At 32.7% G+C, this 22,696-nt stretch overlaps 2 protein-coding genes across 3 annotated transcripts; one reads left to right on the top strand and one right to left on the bottom strand.

Moving 5' to 3' along the window:
- Positions 1-3,033: 3,033 nt before the first annotated feature.
- LOC101261589 (calcium-dependent protein kinase 26) lies at positions 3,034-7,111 on the bottom strand. 2 transcript variants are annotated; one of them, XM_069295484.1, is made up of 5 exons: positions 6,739-7,111; positions 5,311-6,214; positions 4,923-5,219; positions 3,610-3,999; positions 3,034-3,498 (listed from the first exon to the last, which is right to left on the bottom strand). In XM_069295484.1, exons 2-5 carry the CDS (start codon positions 5,897-5,899, stop codon positions 3,239-3,241), a joined length of 1,536 nt encoding a protein of 511 aa, XP_069151585.1. In that variant the 5' UTR covers positions 5,900-6,214; positions 6,739-7,111; the 3' UTR covers positions 3,034-3,238. The 2 variants fall into 2 exon arrangements, with proteins under 2 accessions (XP_069151585.1, XP_069151586.1); XM_069295485.1 differs by having other exon boundaries at positions 6,613-6,883.
- A 5,987-nt stretch (positions 7,112-13,098) lies between these two features.
- Positions 13,099-21,390, top strand: LOC101261301 (zinc finger CCCH domain-containing protein 48). The gene is made up of 9 exons (XM_004234297.5): positions 13,099-14,113; positions 14,284-14,379; positions 14,959-15,048; positions 15,239-15,340; positions 15,465-15,608; positions 15,766-15,885; positions 15,970-16,029; positions 20,682-20,779; positions 20,871-21,390. Exons 1-9 carry the CDS (start codon positions 13,670-13,672, stop codon positions 21,010-21,012), a joined length of 1,296 nt encoding a protein of 431 aa, XP_004234345.1. The 5' UTR covers positions 13,099-13,669; the 3' UTR covers positions 21,013-21,390.
- The last annotated feature ends 1,306 nt before the right edge of the window (positions 21,391-22,696 follow it).

Here is a 22,696-nt window from a genome sequence, read left to right on the forward strand (position 1 = left end):
AAAATCTTGATAAGTGTCAATACACCAACAGTGTTCTTAACACAGTCAATACAAGAAAATTATTAATATAAAATGAAAACTTGAAAGGATTTATGAAAACTTACCAGTTCAAGAGGGAAAAAATGGTGTTTGATTGAGAAAAAAGAAAGAGAGTTTTTAGTTATGAGATAAAAAGGCACGCTTAAAGTAGAGAAGCGATGATTTATTATTTGATAACTTATTAAATGAGTCTGAATGTTGTTAAAACTCTCCTACATATCTGATTCATTCAGACCTCTTCAAACCCATTAAGAGACTTTTTTTAAAATAAAACAAATGAATTTAATGAGCTGAATCTAAATCATTCAAATTCAGAACCTAAAAATCAAACGTACTTGATAGGCTGAATCTGAATTATTATGTGCAAACAAATAAAGCCTTAATCTTTATCCAGGATGCATCTTGTAATATTCCTTCAAGCAAATCCGGTTTTTTTCCAACATATTATCCATAAAATACTAAGGGAATTGTTTTTTTCCCATTGACGGATTAGACAAGTATTGTTGGATAACTATTTTTAGTAGAATGGACAAATAAAGATGGATAGGAAATTAACATTAGAAAGAACTTTTCAATGAACATTATATTAGATGTTTATGGTTCAAATATTTTATTTCTAAGTTCGATTTTTATCATCTCATTCAAATTGTAAAAATTGTAGGGGGGGCGGTTTTAGAAAATAATTAGTGTTTGAAAATCCATTTAAAAGAAACAACTTTTGATGTGAAAACCATGCCAATGTCATGAATTTCAAATTAAAATGATGAAACATCTTTTGTCCATACTACTTTGATAAAGTTTCACTTTTCTACGTTTGAATGTCATACATTCCAAAATTTAACTAATCTTTCAATTCTAGACTATTGGAAAATGGCTATTCTTAAATTTTTCCATTCTTTGTCTCTACTACAAAAAATAATTATAGTCATAAGAGTTGTGATGGAGTGATAAGTATTCATTCTTAAACAAGAGGTCTCGGGTTCGACTCTTTTTAGATACAGAGTCGCCTTTGTTAGGAGCGCTTTACCCCCAATTTGGAACTTCCCGACATGAATCCGGATCTAATCGGGTTCCAATGTAGGTACCGGACACTGGATAGGAAAAAAATTTGGAATCTTATTGATCAAATGTTTGACATATCCTTTTAGACCATCCTGAATCTACAATGATGTGAAAGTTCACCGAGAATTCTTGTCGCCTTGTACAATTTTAATTGACCAAGGAAGATTGATTTGATTGGATCGTATCATTATCTTAATATATTTTTTTTAGTCTTTACTTATCTCGATTATTTAATGATTCTATTTTATCATTTATGATTATCCTATCTTTTCATAGTAGCTCTACCTCATATCGTACAATTTTTTACAGGTTTATCATTCAAATGATGAATGTATGACATTATGTAACGACGAAAAACATATAATTATTCATTAAAATAGTACAATATGATAGGATACAACACAACAATACAATACATTATGAAACTAGTCTCCTCATTCTTTAAAAGTTAAATTAACACTGCCCTAAAGTTAAATTTCAGTTGTACAATTTTGAACTCCAAACTCTGCTTATTTTTCAAATAACAGATCTCTGGGCACTTTTAAGTTATGACTACTATATCAAGATATTTCTATTTATAGATATCGTTCTACATTTTTTCCTTAGCAACTAGCTTTCATAATTTCAATGCCTTCATTTCTTTGAAGTAGAAATTTCTTCTTGTTTTTATCAATATGAGATGATCGTGACACAATACGTGTAAGACTTTTGTACATACATTCTAATTGGTTGCCCTAAAAGTGGCAACTGGTATGATTTTTCCTTTGAAACAAAACTTTAATAAAGGAAAGAGTACCAACAAGGACAGAGCAAAAAAGGATATCGTAAGAGTCGTGGAAAGCATAAACAAGACAAATTATAATAGTGAATCTTGTCGATTATGAAAGCAAAAAAAAAAATTAAAAAAAAATCCTTAGTTGTATGGTCCCTCTAGCATTCATATCCACATTTCCCATTATTATGTTTTATTGTATTTGCACCAACATTTTATTCTCCATGGCCATGTGGAGGTGGGAACAAGACCACTCCACCCAAAGTACCAATTATAAGCTATAGTTTTAAATTTTAATTATTAGTTTGGGACATGTCAACGCGAAAAAAAATCCCATCATTTTGTCTACAAGCTCCTCACATGGTTGCATAATGGGATAAACTTATACAACTATATTACTTGAAAAAGTAAAAAGATCACACCATAAACAACTCTAAAGTCAGCTCTTTGACAATCACAAGAAAGGATTAAATGTATTCTTCAAGTAAATGTGAGTACAAAACAAGCCACATCAAAACTTCAAAAATAGAGTTTATATTATATGCATCGACTCTATAAAAAGAGCTCTCACACAATTAGGTTCAGTTGACCATGGTATTAAGAACGATAGTAATAACCAGTAACAACCGATTACGTTGCACTGACGGTGTCATTTTTATCCATTTAGTTATACAAGTTGAAACTTTAGAATTCGTTTGATAGAGTGCATGAGAATAATAATGAATAGGGTGTATTAAGTAGTGTTCTAATTATGTTTATACATTGTTTGGTTTGATGTATTAAGGGTGGCTATGCCTTTAATCCTGCCATGTATTAATCAACCATTGTATTACCAAAAGTCTAATACCACGATTTCTTAAAAATCCTACCAAACAAAGAATAATACATCCTACCTAACGACCATGTAAAGATAATTGCATTCATCTTGTGCAGCCATGTTTGAAGCTCAAACTCTGAATAGCAGGCTATTGTTGTTTATATAAGCTTCTGCGTTTGAGAAAACAAGCTCATGTATCTAGTGAAAATGTACGTCGAACACCCACATTCGGACCAAGGCAAATGAAATGCTACACAGATATCGGATGTCCATGCAAAACTCATTGAATATCAGAACAGAAGCAATTGACTCACTCTCCTTCACATTAACAATGGACAAAAGCTTTGTAACTCAAGAAAACATCATTTTATGGTACGGCATTTTACCAAAATCAAACTTGTGAGTTGCGAATAAGCTTTGACAGTTTAGTCCAGAAGCTCGTGAATCTAACATGTTACATGACCTCATTAAGTGAACATCAAGGTTAACAAACTCATTTTCTCAGCACAAGCTACTGACAAGTTAAGCCATAAAAGTCACCTACACTTTCAGCAGACAAGAGAAGACCTGAGTGATGTGGCGGTAGGAAGACATGTGCACGATGCCCATCGGATAACTGTTTCGGTCACCACAATATCAATCTGCTCAAATTCACCAAGACCAATTGTGTGGTTCCTCCTGCTCTGGATGCCTAAGGCTCTAGATCCATTGGATCCGCTCTTTCTAACTTCGGTTGTCTTATCTCTTACCACTTGCTCAAAGCATACAGGAGAATCTGACAACATAAACACCTTTCCCACACTGGCATCTGTAGCATAAGTCAAATAAGTTTAAATCCTAGGACTCCAGACAGACATATAACTTTGGATATAGCAATTTCCATTTTGAAGATGAAATTAAAAAAAAAATGTGAAATTACCTTTATGAAGTAAATCCACATCAGATGCCCTAACAGATAAATCAACTTCATAACTCCCTTGATCAACAACTGAATTCGAGCCGAAGAATGTAAAACTAGGCAGCGTTAGAACAGGAGAAGCAAAGTCATGGCCATTTGATCCATTAGTACCACTGAATGAGAATACAGCGGATCCATAGGAAGTTGTTGATTGTTCGGTTAGTAAAGTAGAAAATGATGATTTGCATGTGAATTTTGGCGATTGGGCATCAATTAGAACAGCAGAACCTGGACCAAAACTGATATCCTGATTCCGAGTCATGAGAGAAGAGCAGCAGGAGCCTTCATCTGAATGCACTTTTAGGCATGGCCCATCAAAATGCGGTGAGATATCCCGTACCCAAGCATGATCTGTCAAGTGTCAAAATCATAAGTTAAGAGGTCAGACAAGAAGTAAGCTGCCCAACTGCAACATACTCAACTGCTCACTGCTTGAATAAAAGAAAAAAAACTGAAAAATCTATCTCAATCAGAGAAAATCAATTTACGAATTGGATCTTTTTTTTTATGACAAGAAAAACCCGCAGCCTCTACCCTTTGGATGCGCAGTGGGTAAAACCCCTCTCTATGCATTAGCTCGCAAGCCACACTGGGAAGGTAACCCACACTAGGCAAGCCCAGTGCTACGAGCTTGACCCAGAAGGCAAACCCCTGGCTTTTGCTGGCAAGGGGTTTTGAACTTGAGACCTCCAACATGGAGTCCCACAAGCTCAAACCACTGGATCACCCCGAAGGATTTTATGAATTGGATCTTCCGAAGTTAGATTACAGCTTAGGCTAGAAAAATTCAATCAAATGACTGAGGAATTTTTGAAGATTCATCATCCTGAGAAGCAGGCTGAGAGCAGAAACAAAGTGTGGTAGCAATAGCAAATATGATATATCATGTTGTACAGATCAAAAACATGGAACAGCTGCACTTCAATAATTTCATATCCACAGGAATAAGAATAATTTTGAGAAGAATGTAACATAGCAAGTCTTTTCAGAAATTTACGGATCTGATGCAGTTACACGTCTTATGAATTCTAAATATTCTGGTTTTCACAGTTTACTATCCACTTCTACCCTTAGTAGGTTCATTCTATATTCACAAGCTTATGTGCTTGATCTATCTATCCTTTCAAATCAATTTCTGATGTCAAACACAAATAATATACATTCTTGATGCATCAAACGTCATTAATCAGTTCGATTTTCTAAGTCAAGATTATTCATCAATTCTATTTAGGTAACAAGTATAATGAATTTGATAAATATCTTGCATATTATACCTAGAATTTGCTGAGGTGTAAGCCTCTGGGAAGGATCCGTACATAACATTCCTTTAATCAACTCTTTTGCTGAAGATGATATTGTATCCCAGCGATCAGACGGAAACCGCAAATCCGCTGCCCTGACAGCATCAAAGATCTTTGACTTTGTCTTCCCCCAAAATGGTGGTATTCCACTAAGAAGAATGTAAAGAATAACACCAGTGCTCCAGATATCAGCTGCTTCATTATAACCTCCTGCCAGGACCTCAGGAGCTATATAAAATGGGCTGCCAACAGTACCATGCAAATTTTGACCTGGAACAAGAAAGTTGATGATGCATAAAATTATGAAAATAGGTATAACAATGTTGCATATTAGGTTTTTTCAAAGGAAAGGAGAAATTACCTGGCTTGATGTAAGTTGCGAGACCAAAATCAGCTAATTTTATCGGAGACGAAGAACCCTTTGTAGCCAAAAGAATGTTCTCTGGCTTAAGATCTCTGTGTACAATGCCTTTATGATGACAGTACATCACCACTTCCATTAGGTCATGGAAGAGAACCCTGGCTTCAGCCTCAGAAAATCTACCATGCCTCTCGAGCTGGTGGAAAAGTTCTCCCCCAGCACAAAGCTCCATTACTAGATGTACACAATCTTCTTCCTCGTAAACCGCCTTGAGATCTACAACATTTGGGTGGCCAGAAAGCCTGGTCATTATTTCAATTTCAAGCTTGACACTTCGCACATCCTCCTGAGTCACCAATCTATTTTTTGCAATTGATTTGCAGGCCAACACCTCTCCGTTAAACTTGTCAGAGCATGTCCTGATTATCCCAAACTGCCCCCAGCCCAGCTGTTCTCCAAGAATGTAACGATCATACAGATTAGCAGTATGACTTGCATCCAAAATGGTCCCACTCAAGTTTGCAACTTTATAGCAACATGATGTATAAAATGATGATTCAGTGTTGCTGTTGCTCTTGGCAACAGCCATACGAGAACTGAACCCAATATAACCAGAGAATACCAATAAAGATCTCAACTTCCGTTTCCCCAACCTCGAATACACTGACTACCTAGTCGAAGTTATCCTCTCCAACAACTAGGAAAACAAATTTTTCAAGTCAAATAATTGATTTTGAACCACACAAGTTTGGTCAACATACTAAAAGAAGCTTCCAACAACCAGATGGTGAAGTCTGTGTCTACATTAGCCGTTCAACTAATCTGGTCATTTTGCCCCAATAATAATAAACTCATCACATCACAAGATCATACTCTAAGCTGCAAACGTGAAAAACAGCTGGATCTGACAAGTCAAAAAAAAGTGCACAAACTCAATTTCAAGCTTACATACTGCAAATTGAAGTTCTTACTATATACAAGATAATAACTATCAGAAAAACACAGTACAAAAACAAAATTCATCTTTGGACAGATCCTACAACTATCAGTCTGTTAATAAAACGAAAACAGCAAACAACAAACACAAAGAAAAAAGATTTCATATTTCAAAAAAAAAAAAAGATATGGTACTCTACACATTTTCACAATTAAACCCAACTAGCCAATAAAATCAACAACATACGTCACCAAGAAAAACAATTTAACACCCTGATCAACTCCGACAACACAAACTAGCAAACACCCAGAAACATAAGACACAACATAAACAAAGATGGCTCCAAGAAACATATCCAAAGTTACCTCGAATACAGAAAAAGACCCAGATCCATTTTTTTTCAAGAAAACGCATAAAAAGACGAACTTTTTTTTTCAAATCAAAGGTAAAAAGATACAAATACAAAGAAAGGGTAGGCCAAAATCACGAACCCGAGAAGGGAATTGCTATAAATTTCTTTGCCCACAACCCACAGGGAGAGAAAGTCGAGAGACCACCTGTGGAGTGGGGCTGTCTGGTCGCCTTCAAAGTTGTAGCTTAAACCCAACCCCTACACAATATTAATTTGATTTCTATAGGCAGAGTCTTTTGCGTTGTGCTGTATTAGTATTTACTTTCTTGCTTTTTTTCCTTTTTCCTTTTTCGTTCTTTGTTCGTGTATATGATATTGAAATTTCATTAAATTAAATTTACATGGGTTAGAAAAAAACATATATTATCTTGAAATTTTTCATGAAATCAAGATGGTTGATTGAAAAAGAATAGTTTTGTTAGTTTAGATATACGTGTTAAAACTCTACGTCTGATTTACATGTTGAAACTCTACGTCTGATATACGTGTTGAAACTCTACGTGGTTGCTGGTTCATTATGGAAAAATTCATCTGAATTTGTGTGGTGCATGACAATTTCGAAAAAAACACATTACCAAAAGTTTTCTCATATAAAAAATTCAAAATTAAAATATTTAATACAAAAAATAACTGCATTGATATGTGTTTGATATACGTGTGAAAATCAATCAATTTGAATTCACGTTATTGCAAAGTTCACTATGGAAAAATATTTATTACTAAAAACTTTTTATATTAAAATCTCTAAATTAAAATATTTAATTAACGAAGAAACAGTTTCATCCGATGCACCACGAAAGACTTTCCTTTGGTGCTTTGTTGTTTGGTTAGGTTCCATTGCTTTTGAATTTTAAATGTTTGAATTTAATTATCATTATTTTGATACCCAATTGCCCTACCTTTCTGAGTTGTGTATGTTCGTACATAAATAATGCAGATACCCTTTGAACGTGACATCATTTGTCAGCTCACAGAATCTTAGTTTCTCATGTAGACCTAAAAATATAATCACTTTATGTGAGTATATTATTTGAATGGATAAGAATATAGGAAAGAAAGGAATTTTTTGAAATTTATAGGCCTAAATTTCTTTTTGAATTTATCTACAAAAGTCAGTTTAATACTTAAATTATCATTAACGATTTATTATGTAGATTTATTATTTAAAAATAAATTTAATATCATCCTAGATATATAATGTCATTCTCATAGTATGTTGTATATTGTACACGCTATCACATCAGAGATACATTAATGTTATGTCAGAAATTATAATTTTTTATATTTTTTTCTTTATAATTAACTTTTTTTGGTTAGCTATATTTTACACTAATTAATTATTAAAATTCTCTAATAATTATCTTCTTCTTTACAAAAATTATAAAGAAGAAACTCTCAGTAATGACCACCAAGTAAACTATCCGAAATTCGAAGCTTATTCGTGAAGAGAAAGAATTTTGTCGTTTCAAAATGAACCACAAAAAAAATGATACAGTTTGTTTCATTGATTGACTACGGAATCGAGCTTCCACCGTATCACTTGAATAAATTTGTTGTGACTTGCTAATTAGAAATATTTTTTCCTATATTCTTCAAGGAGGTTCCTTAAAAAGATAGGAATAATAAGAAATAATTTTATTTCCCTTTTCAATCAATTATTCATCATATTCATGCAAAAAGCTAATTGTAGCTTCAACGATTAAGAAACCCCCAACATTCTACCTCGTCGATGATGTAAGAAACTTTTTATTAAAAAACACAAATAAAAACCAACAAATCTTAGGTCAAGTATTACATCTGGTACTGTTTGATTATTTTTGCTATGAGGTAAGGAATTTTTTTAATTTTTTTACTTTAATAATTATTTGACGAGCGTTATTTTTATTTATTTTTAATTATCTTGTCACTTCAATTTTAGGGGCAAATTAATTTATTTTTAACTAGTAAAAATAGGTAATAGATTATTATGATAATTTAAGTGTGTAATTGATTTTTTAAGACAATTTCAAAAGAAAATCTATACCTTTTTATATGACTATATTTTTTTGAAATATATCATTTTAAACGTGATATAATATTTACGTGATTGGAGATTTTCCTTTCTTAAGTCAAAATTAAAATAAAAGTCATGAATTAATTTGTTTTTATAAATTTAAAAGTGTATTTGTCTTTTTAAATATATTCTCGGAGTAATAATCATTGGAAACGACTAATTTTGTTTCTGGAAAGTAATAATAATCCAGACAAGAAAGATAGTGATTAGTAATAAATTTGATTTCTATAATTTATTCACTAATTACAATTTTTTTTAAATCTTATAAAAAATATAATCCTCTAATTCTTCTCTTCACAATCTAAGTGTTGCTTCATTTTTGAATAAATGGATTATTCAATCTAAGTGTTGCTTCATTTTTGAATAAATGGATTACTCATTGAAATTCTCGGAGATAATTACTTCTTTGTATTTGAAAGATATACGATTCACTACTCAAGAGTCGAGTTTCTTTAAGCATTTCTCTTCTCTTTTTTCTTGTCTTATGAAGATTCCTTTATATAAGCATGAGATAAAATTCGGAGGTATTTGATCTTCTAGCAATTTTAAAATAGTTTAGACTCGAAGAATATGAATTGAACTCGTCTTAACAATTTAATCATTTGGGTTTGAACTTTATTTAAGTCATATAATTTTAACTTAAATATTAATTCAACATTATTAATGATAATTTCACTTGATAACATATCATGAATTTGAATTTAAATATAAATTTGTCAATAAAACTTCACATTTTACAAACATTTTGCGGAAAGAAAACAAATAATTAAATGAAAGAGGGGATAGAATATGTTTCTTAGATAGTTATTTTTTTTTTAGTTATTATATATTCATGATTAGGATTAAATTTTGTTATATAATATTTACATGAGGTTCTCTTTAAGAAGTGCTTAGGATTAAATTTTGTTATATAATATTTACATGAGGTTCTCTTTAAGAAGTGCTCACATAAATATTCCAAAATACTATAAATTTTATTAATAATTTTTCTTCAAGCTAATGCCACCATATAAGCCGAAAAGGGGTAGAAAATTACTTATAAAATAAGTTCAGGGAGGTAATAGGACCTTAGTATAATATAAGTGTGTCTCTGAGATTTTAGGCATACATTGAGGGGGTACTTGTACATTTTCCCGAATATTTATGATAGTTTTAAAGCTTATGTATATATGTCATGTTTTCTTTTATATGAAGGGTTCCTCTTTGAATAATGAATACTGTAGCTAGATTAAGATCTCATTTAATCATAGATTGTTAACAGAAAAAATATCAAAACTTAAAGAAGTTTAAATATCTACTCGTAGAATTTATTTAATTTTTGAAATTAAATATTTAAATCTCGAAAATAGCTTCAAGTCTCTTTTCGATTTAAAAATGACTATTGAATTATTTAAAATTTAAAAATTTGGCCCAAACTTTTATATTTGATTGAAAGTTTCCTATCTTTTACAAATGAATATAACTATTCTACTAGTTTAAATTTCAAACCCTACTTCAAACTTTTGTATTTATAAAAAAAACAATATTCAAATTAGTCTTCTATGTCTTATATTACGACGAAGTCCATACATGTTTTCAAATTCAATTCTAACTTCACTTTATGTTTTTTTTTTTTTGGTTAGAAAATTTAAGTTCAAACACTAAGTAAGATGCTTATTGTATTCAAACTATCAAGATAAATTTTATAATAAGTTGTCTGGTTTGAAGACAATTTATATTAAAATTAGTTATGTTAAAACTAATTATATTAAGATTAATTATATTCAAATTAGTTAATTATAGTATTATTTCAGTCATTTGGTTTGTTGTATTAAAAAACAACATGCATTTTAAAAACTCGATTCAATAGAAAACATGGTCGAGGGACCTGAGATGGTTTTTTGTTATTTTCATTATTTTATCTTAAGATGACTAATTTGATATTATTATTTCATTATCTAATAGGAATAACTTTCTATCAATACCATCAATATTGATCACCATATCAATAATATCATAATTGATCAATACTATCATGATTGATCAATACTATCAATAATAGGAATAACTTTCCCCTATATTAATTATTAATCATTGCATACTCAACATAACAATCAAATAACCCTTTAAAGTGTGGTGAAATTGTTATTTTTGCAACCAATTCAATTGATGTTTTTTTTTTTTATAGTTTCAGACGTATATACCAAAGTAAATAACTTACGATAAATATAGCGATATGATATATTCAAAAAGTTGAAAGCATACAAAGATGGCAAAAGTAATGTATATACCGACTATATATTATGCTACACTTTAAAAAATGAATATAGCTTGTATATACACGGGTTATACACTGAATGTATATTATGATTTATTCAAAAAGTTGAATATAACTTAATTAAATTATACATGAAATATATACTAACTATTCAATCACGACAAACTCAAAATATCTTCTAAATAAATCCAAATTTATCCTTTACTTTAAAATAAGGACAAATTTGTTTTTTTTCATAGTCTAGGGACAAACGTTGCTACTCCCCTTGAATATATTCATGATATTCATGAATCTATTTCAGGGTCTCCATTTCATTGAAATGAAACTAGAAACGACAAGAGCATATTTTATCATACTTATACAAATTTAATTTATTTCACATTATTTAGGACAAATTGATTTTGTTCCTTTTATTTTGAAATATTAATTTGTTTTTAGCTTAATAAACGTTTGACTATAGTATTTGAAAGCTTGATTTTAAACTTCAATTTTAGATCAAGTGTCTGTCTGTAAAATTAACATAAATTTTAAGAGCAAAGGACAAAATTAACATACTTTTAAAGCAATTATCATTTGTCCCTTATAAATTTATAATTACAAAAATTCTTCAAACTGATACAATAATACAAGTGTTGATACATTAATCAGATGCACTAGATACATTAATCGTTAAGTAAGATACATTACATTCTATACATGATATACTAATCTGATGCGCGAGATACATTAATTTAATGCGCGATATACATGAATTTGATGCGCTGATACATTAATCAAATGCATGGAAATGAAGGATTTTGGGAATTTGTAAAACTAACAGGGTATAATGGTAATAAGAGAACTTGAATAAGGAATTTCTGTCATTTAATCAAATTTTAATTTCAAATCATGATTTCAAATTCTAATATCTTCAATTTTGAAATGTCAAATTATAATTGATTTCTTTTTTTCTAAAAAAAGATATTGACCCATAAATTTATATATTACAAAAAAAAATCATACACAAATTTAAAAAATTGCACAACATGAATTATGTTCGATTTATCAAAGAACAATTGGTTATTACTGTTATTAATTTGCATGATCAATAAATATTTATAAAGTTATATATATTTTAGAGTTTATAGTAACATATGATTACAAATATATATTTTTAAAATAACATCAAGATGTGAGATTTATTAATTTGACACCTTAAGATAATTTGATACCTTCTGAATGAAGTATGAACTATGATGTGTTTATGTTGTAAAATTATATAAATGGTCATTTGGTAGGGAGTATTAAGTATTAGGATAGTTTACGTATTATGTATCATATTATTTAGTACTATATTTGGTAGGAATTTTTAGCATATGTATAACTAATCAATTATTATATGAGGTACAACTAGTAGCTCCATTGGTGGTATTAGTAATACATACGATTTAATACCATGAGAATATCTATGTAAAGACAAAAAAAATCTTTAAATCCTTTATTTATTTTCTTGATTTTATGATTTATATTTGTACTAGTTAATTTATTTTAAAAAATTAGCTTACAAACTTTATTATTTATAGAGTGTTAAATAAATTCAATATAAATCAACATAATATATAAAACTTGAGTTGTTTAACATTTACTAATCGAAAAAGGCAAATATATCACCACATGACGTTTGCGATCTTAATTGAATGTATTATTTGATGATATATTTGTGTGTTTCTAATTATTTATATTTTGAGCAATTTCTAAAAATTGCATACATATTAAAATTAACAACTTGCCATTTTTATGTGTAAACGTAAATAATTTATTCAATTTTACTATCATTTATCGTCTTTTTCAATTTAAAAGTATATGATATATCTTTTTTAAATCGAAAACTGGTGTTTTGTGAATGATCAATTTATTAAGATGAAATTATTTACGCTTAAATAAGTCAAGTGAGAAAATAACAAACATGTAATAAAATTGTTCTTTTCCTAGCTAGGTAAAAGCAACAAAAAAATAATATTATCCGATAATTATCTATATTAACCCAATTACATAAAATAAAAAAGTTCACAATAATTCAAGAAAATAATTGGAAAAAAGTTTTTTCTAAAATTTTAACTCAAATATAAAATTGTGGAAAACAATGAACCAAACAATTGATATAAAAAATAAACCCTTACATTACTAATTTATGTATTATTACTCTTGTACCAAACGACCCCTAAGCGTTTTACTATATTTATGAAAAAATTCAAATTAAAAATAAAACACATATTACAAATCTAAATAAAATTTATGAACTATTTAAACGTGCTAAGTTTCTTAATATTTTTATTTTTACGGGGAAAATAACCCCGTTACTTACCTGGTCGTAAAGTTTACGCTGTCGCGAAGTATACAAATTGGGGATCTTCTCTTCCAAATTAATTTTCTGCAACTCCGAAATTAGGGTTTTCAATTCATCAAAACCCTAGTAATCGATTCCAATTCTCGTTTTACTGTATCCAATCATCAATTCATTGAGCTTCTTAGTCTCCCTTTGTCATGATCAAACCCTATTCGCTTGCTCTAAGTCACTGGGTTTGCATCCACTGATCATATCAGAAGCTCGAATTTTCAAATATCACTGGGTTTGTCTCCCAAAGATCATATCAGAAGCTCGAGAAACTTGCAAATTAAAAGAGAGAAAGCAGGCTTGACCATTCAAGATTACAGAAGGTAATGGAAATGGATGGAAGCAAGCGTGTGTTCCAGCGGCTAGGCCCTTCTTCACAAGGGGACACCAGTAATAATAAACAGCAAAAAGTTTGTTTTCATTGGAGGGCTGGAAGATGTAACAGGTTTCCATGTCCGTTCTTACATAGAGAATTACCGGGACCGCCACAGCAGCAGCAACATGCGGCGGGGAATGGAATGTCGTCGTCGAAGCGGCCTCATGGGTTTTCTGATGATAATCGAGGTTCGGGAATGCGGAGAAATCCGAATTTTAACAATACATGGGGGAGAACTGCGGCTGGCGGAGGTGCAGTTGTGAGGAAGACTGAAAAAGTTTGTAATTATTGGGTTAAAGGGAATTGTACATATGGAAACACCTGTAGGTATTTGCATTCATGGACTACTGGGGACTGCTTCACATTGTTGACAACACTTGAAGGGCACCAAAAGGTGATTATTCTGTCTAAAAGAATCTGAAGACTCATTATGTGAAATCCTGTTCTGTTTTTATATCTGAAGTTTTGATTCTGCCCTTCATTTAAGGGGCAGGACAGTTTGCTTTTCTCTTCAGTATTGGGTTGGTATTCTGTTATTGTTTAATTAAATGGGTATTGAAACAGGTTGTTACAGGGATTGCTTTGCCATCAGGCTCGGATAAGCTTTATTCAGGGAGTACGGACAAGTCAGTACGAGTGTGGGATTGCCAGTCTGGGCAGGTTCTCCTCATACTTTTTCCTTTCATATTTACCTGAAAATTGGAACAGGACAATTTTGTCTTCTTTGCCCTTGAAATCCCCATATTGTATAAAATTCACTGGGGAATATCTAAGAAACAATGTCAATTACTCGGCTCTACTTCTGTCCCTACTATGTGAACTGATCACTTTTCTCCGGCAAAGTAATTTATGTTGCATCAGCTTTTATTAGCATCCCAAGAATAAGGAGAATTTTTTTTCCAGTTAACCTGTTAAGTATTAAGATTATAAAATATGAGGCTTCTGCCTTACTGAAAGTAAAACCAAAAGAAAAAATTGATTCAGTTTGACCAGTTGTAACAAAACAAGTTCTGAAACTGAAAGTTACCCAGAAAGAGAAAAAAAAGTAGTTTTGAAGTTGAATCTAAAGGACATATAGCTTGTCTATGTGATAAACGTTCTTTCAGATTTCCATCTGAAGTATAGTCAAGTAGTCTCTTGCCAAAATATTCCATTGGATATGATGATTTGTGAGACTCTAGTTTGTAGCTTTGGAGGATCATGAATGTTTTCTTATGCTGTGCTTTCCTCCTGTTGTAGTGTGCAGGGGTTGTCAATTTTGATGGTGAAGTAGGTTCTATGCTGAGTGAAGGCCCATGGATTTTTGTGGGTTTAACTAATCTTGTCAAGGTGAATTGTCAAACAGAATTATTTTATTATCTTTCTTTTTTTGCTTGCAGTTCATCTCTCTCTCTCTCTCTCTCTCCATACTTTGGGCATCCCATACATAGACACGCATATCTATTTACGAATACGTTCAACACTCTTAATATAGTGAATTCCATTCCTTACGTCACGGATGTGTCTGATAACTTTGCAGGCATGGAATACTCAAACAGGAACTGACCTCAGTCTTAATGGGCCAGTTGGACAAGTCTATGCTCTTGTTGTTGGCAATGATATGCTCCTTGCTGGTACGGAGGTAAGTGTGTATGGTTAGTTATATGTTTACGAAATAAAGGAAAAGAAGAAGATTGTATGTAACATAAGTGCATGCCTATACAACCTGGTCTTTCAGTCTATAAATTAACTGGAAAGTACTGCAGGATGGTATATTGGCATGGAAATATAATGGGAGCACCAATAATTTTGATCCAATCAAAGCATTGACAGGACACAGCCATCATGTGGTATCACTGGTCGTTGGAGCTAATAGACTATATTCTGGTTCCATGGACAATTCAATAAGAGTAAGTTGGTCAGAGAGCGATGTGGATTCTCTTGTCACTTTATGTTTCTCTATTTCCTCTCGATATGTAGAGAAAGTTAGGGATATAGAGTTCTGCATTTTGACCTAGACTTTGCAGTTGCTACTGTTTTTCCTTACTGTTGCTATTGTGTCTTCAGGTGTGGAACCTTGAAACATTAGAGTGCTTACAGATCTTGACAGATCATACAAGTGTTGTTATGTCTGTTCTATGCTGGGATCAGTTTCTTTTATCATGTTCACTGGACAAAACGATAAAGGTTTATGTTTGTTCTTTTTCTTGAAAAATTTAGCTCTCTTAAGCTTATCCAATCATGTGTTGATGATTGTGCTTGTTTTTATAGGTCTGGGCTGCTAATGATAGTGGGAACTTGGAGGTTACATATACTCATCAAGAGGATTGTGTAAGTGAGACTGCTTCGTCTGTCCACATTTACTTTATGATTCTTTGGTCTCACATATCATCTAGATAAATGGCTCGGAGTATTAATTAAGTCAAAACTAAAACAAACTCATTTGGTGATGACAAGTTTTAAAATTTACCTTCTAGAAGTGATATGTTAGACAAAATAGAAAAAGAAAAATTGACGGAAGCTTTCAACAACACAAGCTTCCAGAACATACCCAATGTAATCCCACAAGAAAAATTGACGGAAGCTTAGGATTATCAATTTGTTTGATAGGGAAGAGATTCATAAAATGGTTTGTGTTTATTTTTGATGAAATTTTCTTTAATACTAATAAATTTCTACTTGTAGTTCAATATACTTTCTAGAACAGAAGTCATACTACATTGACGTTATTGAAAATTCTTTAGTTAATTACTTAAAGAGTAACTTATACATGGTACAAACTATAAAGAAAAATGGTATCTTGTCCCAAATAAATGGTGCTTAAAACATGAAAGTAGAACTTTTCAACTTTTATTGGTCTCCGATGATGATTTGGCTCTACTTTGTCTAAAATAGGAAGGTATATTTGGAACTGCATAAAAACATTAGAAAGCATTCCTTAAAAATGAGATAATTGAGACCCGTTGCTAGCGAAAGCAAGGGTTTGCCTTCTGGGTCGAGCTCGTTGCACTAGGCTTGCCTTGTGCGGGTTACCTCTCTTATGTGGTTTGTGAGCTATTGCATAGGAGCGGGGGTTTTCCCCTATGCGCACCCAAAGGGTAGCAGCTGCGGGTTTCCCTTGTCATAAAAAAAAATGAGATAATTGAGTTTTTTTTGAGAAAACTGTAGCAAAAAAAAATGTAATGTGGATATCCAAATATTAGTATGATCATGTAAAATGGTTCGTAAGGGAGTAACATATTAAAATCCTTCTACAGGGCCTTTTGGCCAAACAACACCTATGAGTGAAATTAATTTATTGTGAGTTGAATTCTGAAAACTGTTGTCTTTTGTTTCTTTGTTGTATAATGATAATGTTAAAGTTGCTAAATAAAGACAGTATATACTTTACAAACTATAAAAGCTAAATATTAATTAAATTCTACAAAAAATTGAATTATATGGATTTTTGAAAAATAGATAGAATCTAGAATTAAATTATTTATTCAGCTCTAACAACAAAAGATGCAAGGATATTATCTACAAAAAAGAAACAAGATAGTTGTCTATGAGTCAACAGTTTTTTTTTTTAATGAATTTATTGAAACGGAAAAACGCCTCAGCAATAGGAGATTAGCCAAACAATTGAGTATATTCATTGGGAAATGAAAGTAACAGTGAGCAAGTTTGTAGGGATGTTGAACAGGAGAATCTAGGAGTGTTAAGAAAAATTGCTTGCTTGCTGTTTGATTTCGTCGACAAACATTAGACTTAAGCTATTTCCTGGCATGCAAGGCCCCTGTTCAAGAAAAGAATGGCATGGCCTTATGTTAGAATTCTCGTATTGAAAGGGTTATGGAGCTGATCACGTGTCATTGGGGGTAATTTCAATACCAGCAAAGACTAGTATTTTAGTGTGGACAGGTGCTCTCAGAATTATATAGCCAAATTAAATTTTTCAAAAGTGTTATTGGATATTTCTCGAATTGATCCTCCTCTTCATGGAGGACATTATGCATTGCTTAGAAGTAATAGTGTATTTATGCCTTTGCATCTAGAATTGATAGATTTTGCTTTCAAATGTGCGCAATGACACTTTCAAATTTCTATATAGAAGAGTAAGCCTGAAATTTCATCTGATCATTATCTATGTCCTATTTTACTGGAATGAAACAAAACAAGAACATATTTCAAGATCAACTAATTGAAAAGACTTGGTCTGCTAGACCTGGTACCCCGAAGTTGCAATTTGGGAGTGCTTTGGGAGTCTTCAGGAAGAGCTGGTCGGAAGATGGATAAATTTTTGTCAATCAAATGGATAGACAATACCACTTAGAAAGATAGGTTTCTAGATTTTTACAAGATTTTAGTTAATGAAGAAAGCTGTTTACTAGGATGTCTTAGTGGGGAACTTGAATGATTGGGAGATAGATAGAATTAATTTTCTTTTTGAACATTAAAGGAGGTGTGTTTGATTATGTGGAAGATGGTTATCGAGACTTGTATCTTGTAGAATATCTCAGTAAGGGGACTGGATTTGGCAAATTTAAAAAATCATGTTTTAGACGGTTTATGAGGGATTTAGGTGGTAGGTTTTGCACTTTTGACTACTATTGTAATTAATTACTGAATTACATCTTTGGTGTAGTTCTTTGTTTATTATAGATACAACAACTTATTCACTAAAATCTCATAAAGTGGGTCTGTGAGAGGCCACTATCTCTGCGAGGTTCAGAGATTGTTTACGATAGACCAAGATTGTTTCCATTAGACCCTTGGCTCAAGCAAATCAAAGTAGTAATCTAAAGAAAAACGGGAGCAGAGAGAAATATGACAACTAATACAAAGCAATGAGAGCATATATTTAAGGAACCATAACTAAATATCAAGGTGCGATCACCTAAACACAACAAACCACTAATGATATTAGATACCAAAAGCTAAAGAATACATACATAGGCTAATACTACGACTGACACAATGCTCTATATTACCACCAAATCAACTACATGAATAGGTTAGTAATAAGACAACTGACAACTTTTAATACCGACTAACCTTCTAACTTTATCCTTGATTGCCATATCCTTCTATGTAAGGTTATGTCCTCGTAAGCGGAAGATGCTCCATATCCTGTCTAATCACCTTCCTCAATACTTATTTTGGTCTACCTCTGCCTTTCCTTGATCCCACTATGTCTAACCTCTCACACCTCCTCACTGGGCATTCACACGTTTTCGCTTCACATGTCTAAATCATCTCAGTTCCCTTTCCTTCATCTTGTCCAATGTCCACCATGGAGACCATTTCCACTTCGTCTCGAATATCTTCATTGCGTATCCTATCGCTCCTAGTATGCCCACACATTTATTTGAACATCCTAGATTTTGCCACTTGCGTCTTTTGAACCGGGGAGTTCTTGACTAGCTAATATTCCGCTCCATACAACAAAGCTGGTCTAACCACCACTCTGTAGAACTTATCTTTTAAGTTTTGGTTGTACCTTCTCGTCACACAAGACTCCAGATGCAAGCCTCCACTTCATCCATGCCGCACCAATACGATGTGTGACATCATTGCTGATCTCCTCATTTCCTTGGATCAGAGATCTTAGATACTTAAATATCTCTCTCTTGAGGACAGCTTGTGTATCAAGCAAGTCCCACTTCCATGCCTGACTCATGCACTCTTAATACTCTGTCTTGGTCTTGCATGCTCCACCTGAACTCTTTAGACTTCAATGTATGCATCTACACCTCCAACCTACCGTTAACTCCCCTCCGAGTCGCCTCGATCAAAACAATGTTAGCTGCAGATAACATACACCATGACACCTCGCTCTGAATATGCCGTGTCAATTCATCCACACCAAGGCAAATAGAAAGAGGCTGAGTGTCGATCCCTGGTGCAAATCCATCTTGACTTGTAAAACAAGTAGATACATTAATTTATGAAAAAACACCCGGAAGCGGATGATTGACAGTGTTACCTTTCTTCTAAAACAGTTAAATGAGGTGAGGTTGATTGAAGACCGAAGTGATTCTTTAAAGTGGATGACGGGAGGGGATGGTCAATTTTTTGTATGGTCATGTTTTAGACAATTTTAAGTAGCCTTGGAGGAAGATAAGAAAACCAATGCACCAATAACAATAACTTGTTTTGCTACTTGTGCTCTTTATCTTTTTGGTGATGAGTGGAACATATTTTTGTAAGTAGTCTACAGAAACAGTTCAAATTTTTTGCACTGTAAAAGTATGTGGAGAAGCTGGTGTATGTTCCTCACATGGAGGACATGCATTAAATTTGGAACTTGTGCTATCCAGATGGAAGAGACAGAATAATTTGGATTCATTTCGGAATAAGTTGGATGGTTTGTCAGCAAATAAAATCGTAGATGCTTTGAGTAGCATCATTCTTAATGTTTAGATGTCGATAAAATGTGAAATACTGTTGTAACATGAATGTTTAAAGGGACTCAGAGGGTTGGTTGGTTCATTTACTAGTTATGCCGATATTCATTATGCTGGTATTAATAAAGAAAAACTGTTATACAAGAGTTGCTTATTTTGAAAGGGCATTTTGGTCTTTCAATAATTTAATCCTACATTGCCAATACCAATATTCTCACATTTCATCCTGCATAAAATTTAAAACAACAGATAGATTCCCGTGTTACCTAGTATAGGTATTATTTAATACCACAAACCAAACGCTGCATTAGTTATGCAAGTCGGTGCCCAATATCAGCCAACAATTTACACTTTTTATGTTTGATCTCATAATCTAACATCTTGAAAACATTTCTGGAGAAAATGATTGTTGTGACAACTTTGAAACTTAGTTATACTCAAATTTTCTCTATTTGCTTTGTGATTTGAGTAGATTGCATATAGAGCAGAAAAATGAGGCTGGGTTGCTTTGCCTGCCAAACTCCAATGATTTATAGATTCATAATCTATTTTTTGGAGACGCTCTGTCATTTGACAGTGTTTTCTTATCTTCAGGGAGTGCTTACTCTCTGTGGCATGCATGATTCAGAAGCAAAGCCTGTATTGCTCTGCTCGCGCAATGACAACACCATTCGTGTCTATGATTTGCCATCGTAAGTTTCTCACTCTCTCTCTATGTTGTTGGAAGTCATATTTTGTTCTTATTATTGACTGATCTTTAACACCATTACTTCTTCTGGTTAGCTTTTCTGAGAGGGGGAAGATATTCTCTAAGGAGGGTGTCCGTCGAATAGAGATTGGTCCTGCTGGTTTATTTTTTACTGGTGATGAATCAGGTCAAGTTAGAGTGTGGAAGTGGTCAACTGAATCCAGCAGTACATCTTGAGAGGATCAACACATTTACGGCGACAACATTTCTTTGTTGCTGGCCAGCAATTATCTTATTTTTCTTCTCCCAGTGAGAGAATGTACCAAGCAAGGAACATATAATAAGATAAAGAAGTACCAGTTTTGGTTTTCAGAGGTAGCTAGCTTAGAGCCTTGCCATTTAGTTGCTTTTAACTAGTGAGCTCTCGATGGGTTCCAGGCATATTTTTTCCTAGTCTGGTTTGTACTCAAAATCATGATAATCGTGTAAATCTCTGAAGGACATTTCTGGTCTCCCGTCCTGTATTGTTTTTCACGAGTTATGGATGTAGCTCAAAAATCGTGTGTTCCTTGAATAAGTTTGCTAATGTATGCATTAGTGTTGCACAGTGAAAAATGTTCCAATTATACCAGTAGTACTGGAACACATCTGTTGTGCAAATGTTCAATTTCACTTTCCTGTCACCTACTTTGCAATTTTTCTACCAGTAATGTGGTCCAAGTTCACAGCGAAACCTATATTCGTGCAACAAAACACCATTCAACCACAGTTTTGGCAGGTTAAAAGTTGGTTAGGTGCTTGTCAAACGTGTCTCAGATGATTTGCCATAGTAAGATGTGTGTATGCGCGTGTGCCTACTTGTACACGTTCAAAATTGAACATAAATGTCAGTTAAATGGCACAAACAGGTACTGACATCTGTGTTGATGGTCCAGTTGGACATGTGTGTGTTCTTGTTGTTGTTGGCAATGATGTGTTCCTTGGTGGTTCATAGGTTAGATATGGAATATAAGTGCATGTCTCTGTGGATTCTCATGTCATCTTATGTTTCACTTTCCTCTGATGAATAGAGAGAATCTAGAGTTGTGTTCCTACTACTGCTGTTGTGTCTTCAGGTATAGAACCTTGAGACTTTGCTGTGTTTACAGATGATTCAAATATCAAATCTTGTTATGTCTGTTCTATGATGGTATCATTTTTATTTTCACATATGGTTACTTTAAAATAGTCTAATTATTTTTCATAGTTATAGTTTGATATCACATTCGTATCTACAAGAGAGGCGAGAGAGACTGGGAGAGAGAGGGGGAAAAGAGTGGGAGAAAGGTGAATTATATATGTATATCGGTTGGATAATTGCATATTATACATATGCATCTGTATATATGGTAAGTGAGATCGGGAGATGGAGGAGAGAGGCGAGCGACATTGGAAGGGGGAGGAGAGAGGCAAGCGAGAGAGGGCAAACAGTGGGAGAGAGATAAATTGTATATGTATATAATTGTATATTATACATATGCATTTGTATATATGAAAAGCGAGATTGGGAGAGGGAGGAGAGAGGCGAGCGAGAGAGGGCAGAGAGTGGGAAAGAAGTGAACTACATATGTATATAGGTTAAATAATTGCGTATTATACATATGTATATGTATATTCTGGCGAATTATACATATACAATCGTGACAAATTATGTAAACTCAAAGTCAGTCCACGTAATTAACATATAATGTTAGTCGTGAATAATAATTATAACAAATGATATTTATAATGAGTAATTAAATAGTATAAATTGGCTTTATCGCGTAATTTTTCTCATCTTCTTCATTGGAGAAAACAATGGATCGTGGCCCAACCCAACCAATTCTTACTAAAATTAATTGACTTATCAACGCCGCATAATCAATATTTAATTGACTTTAAT

The sequence above is a fragment of the Solanum lycopersicum genome, chromosome 3, assembly GCF_036512215.1.
Source record: "Solanum lycopersicum chromosome 3, SLM_r2.1".
Classification (NCBI taxonomy): Eukaryota; Viridiplantae; Streptophyta; class Magnoliopsida; order Solanales; family Solanaceae; genus Solanum; species Solanum lycopersicum.

Coding starts and splice junctions, on each gene's coding strand:
- LOC101261589 (XM_069295484.1), bottom strand. CDS start 5,899: ATGGCTGTTGCCAAGAGCAACAGCAACACTGAATCATCATTTTATACA. Junction 5,220..5,310: donor CGCAACTTACATCAAGCCAG/GTAATTTCTCCT, acceptor TTCTTGTTCCAG/GTCAAAATTTGCATGGTACT. Junction 4,000..4,922: donor TACACCTCAGCAAATTCTAG/GTATAATATGCA, acceptor GACACTTGACAG/ATCATGCTTGGGTACGGGAT.
- LOC101261301 (XM_004234297.5), top strand. CDS start 13,670: ATGGAAATGGATGGAAGCAAGCGTGTGTTCCAGCGGCTAGGCCCTTCT. Junction 15,886..15,969: donor CACTGGACAAAACGATAAAG/GTTTATGTTTGT, acceptor TTGTTTTTATAG/GTCTGGGCTGCTAATGATAG. Junction 16,030..20,681: donor ATACTCATCAAGAGGATTGT/GTAAGTGAGACT, acceptor TCTTATCTTCAG/GGAGTGCTTACTCTCTGTGG.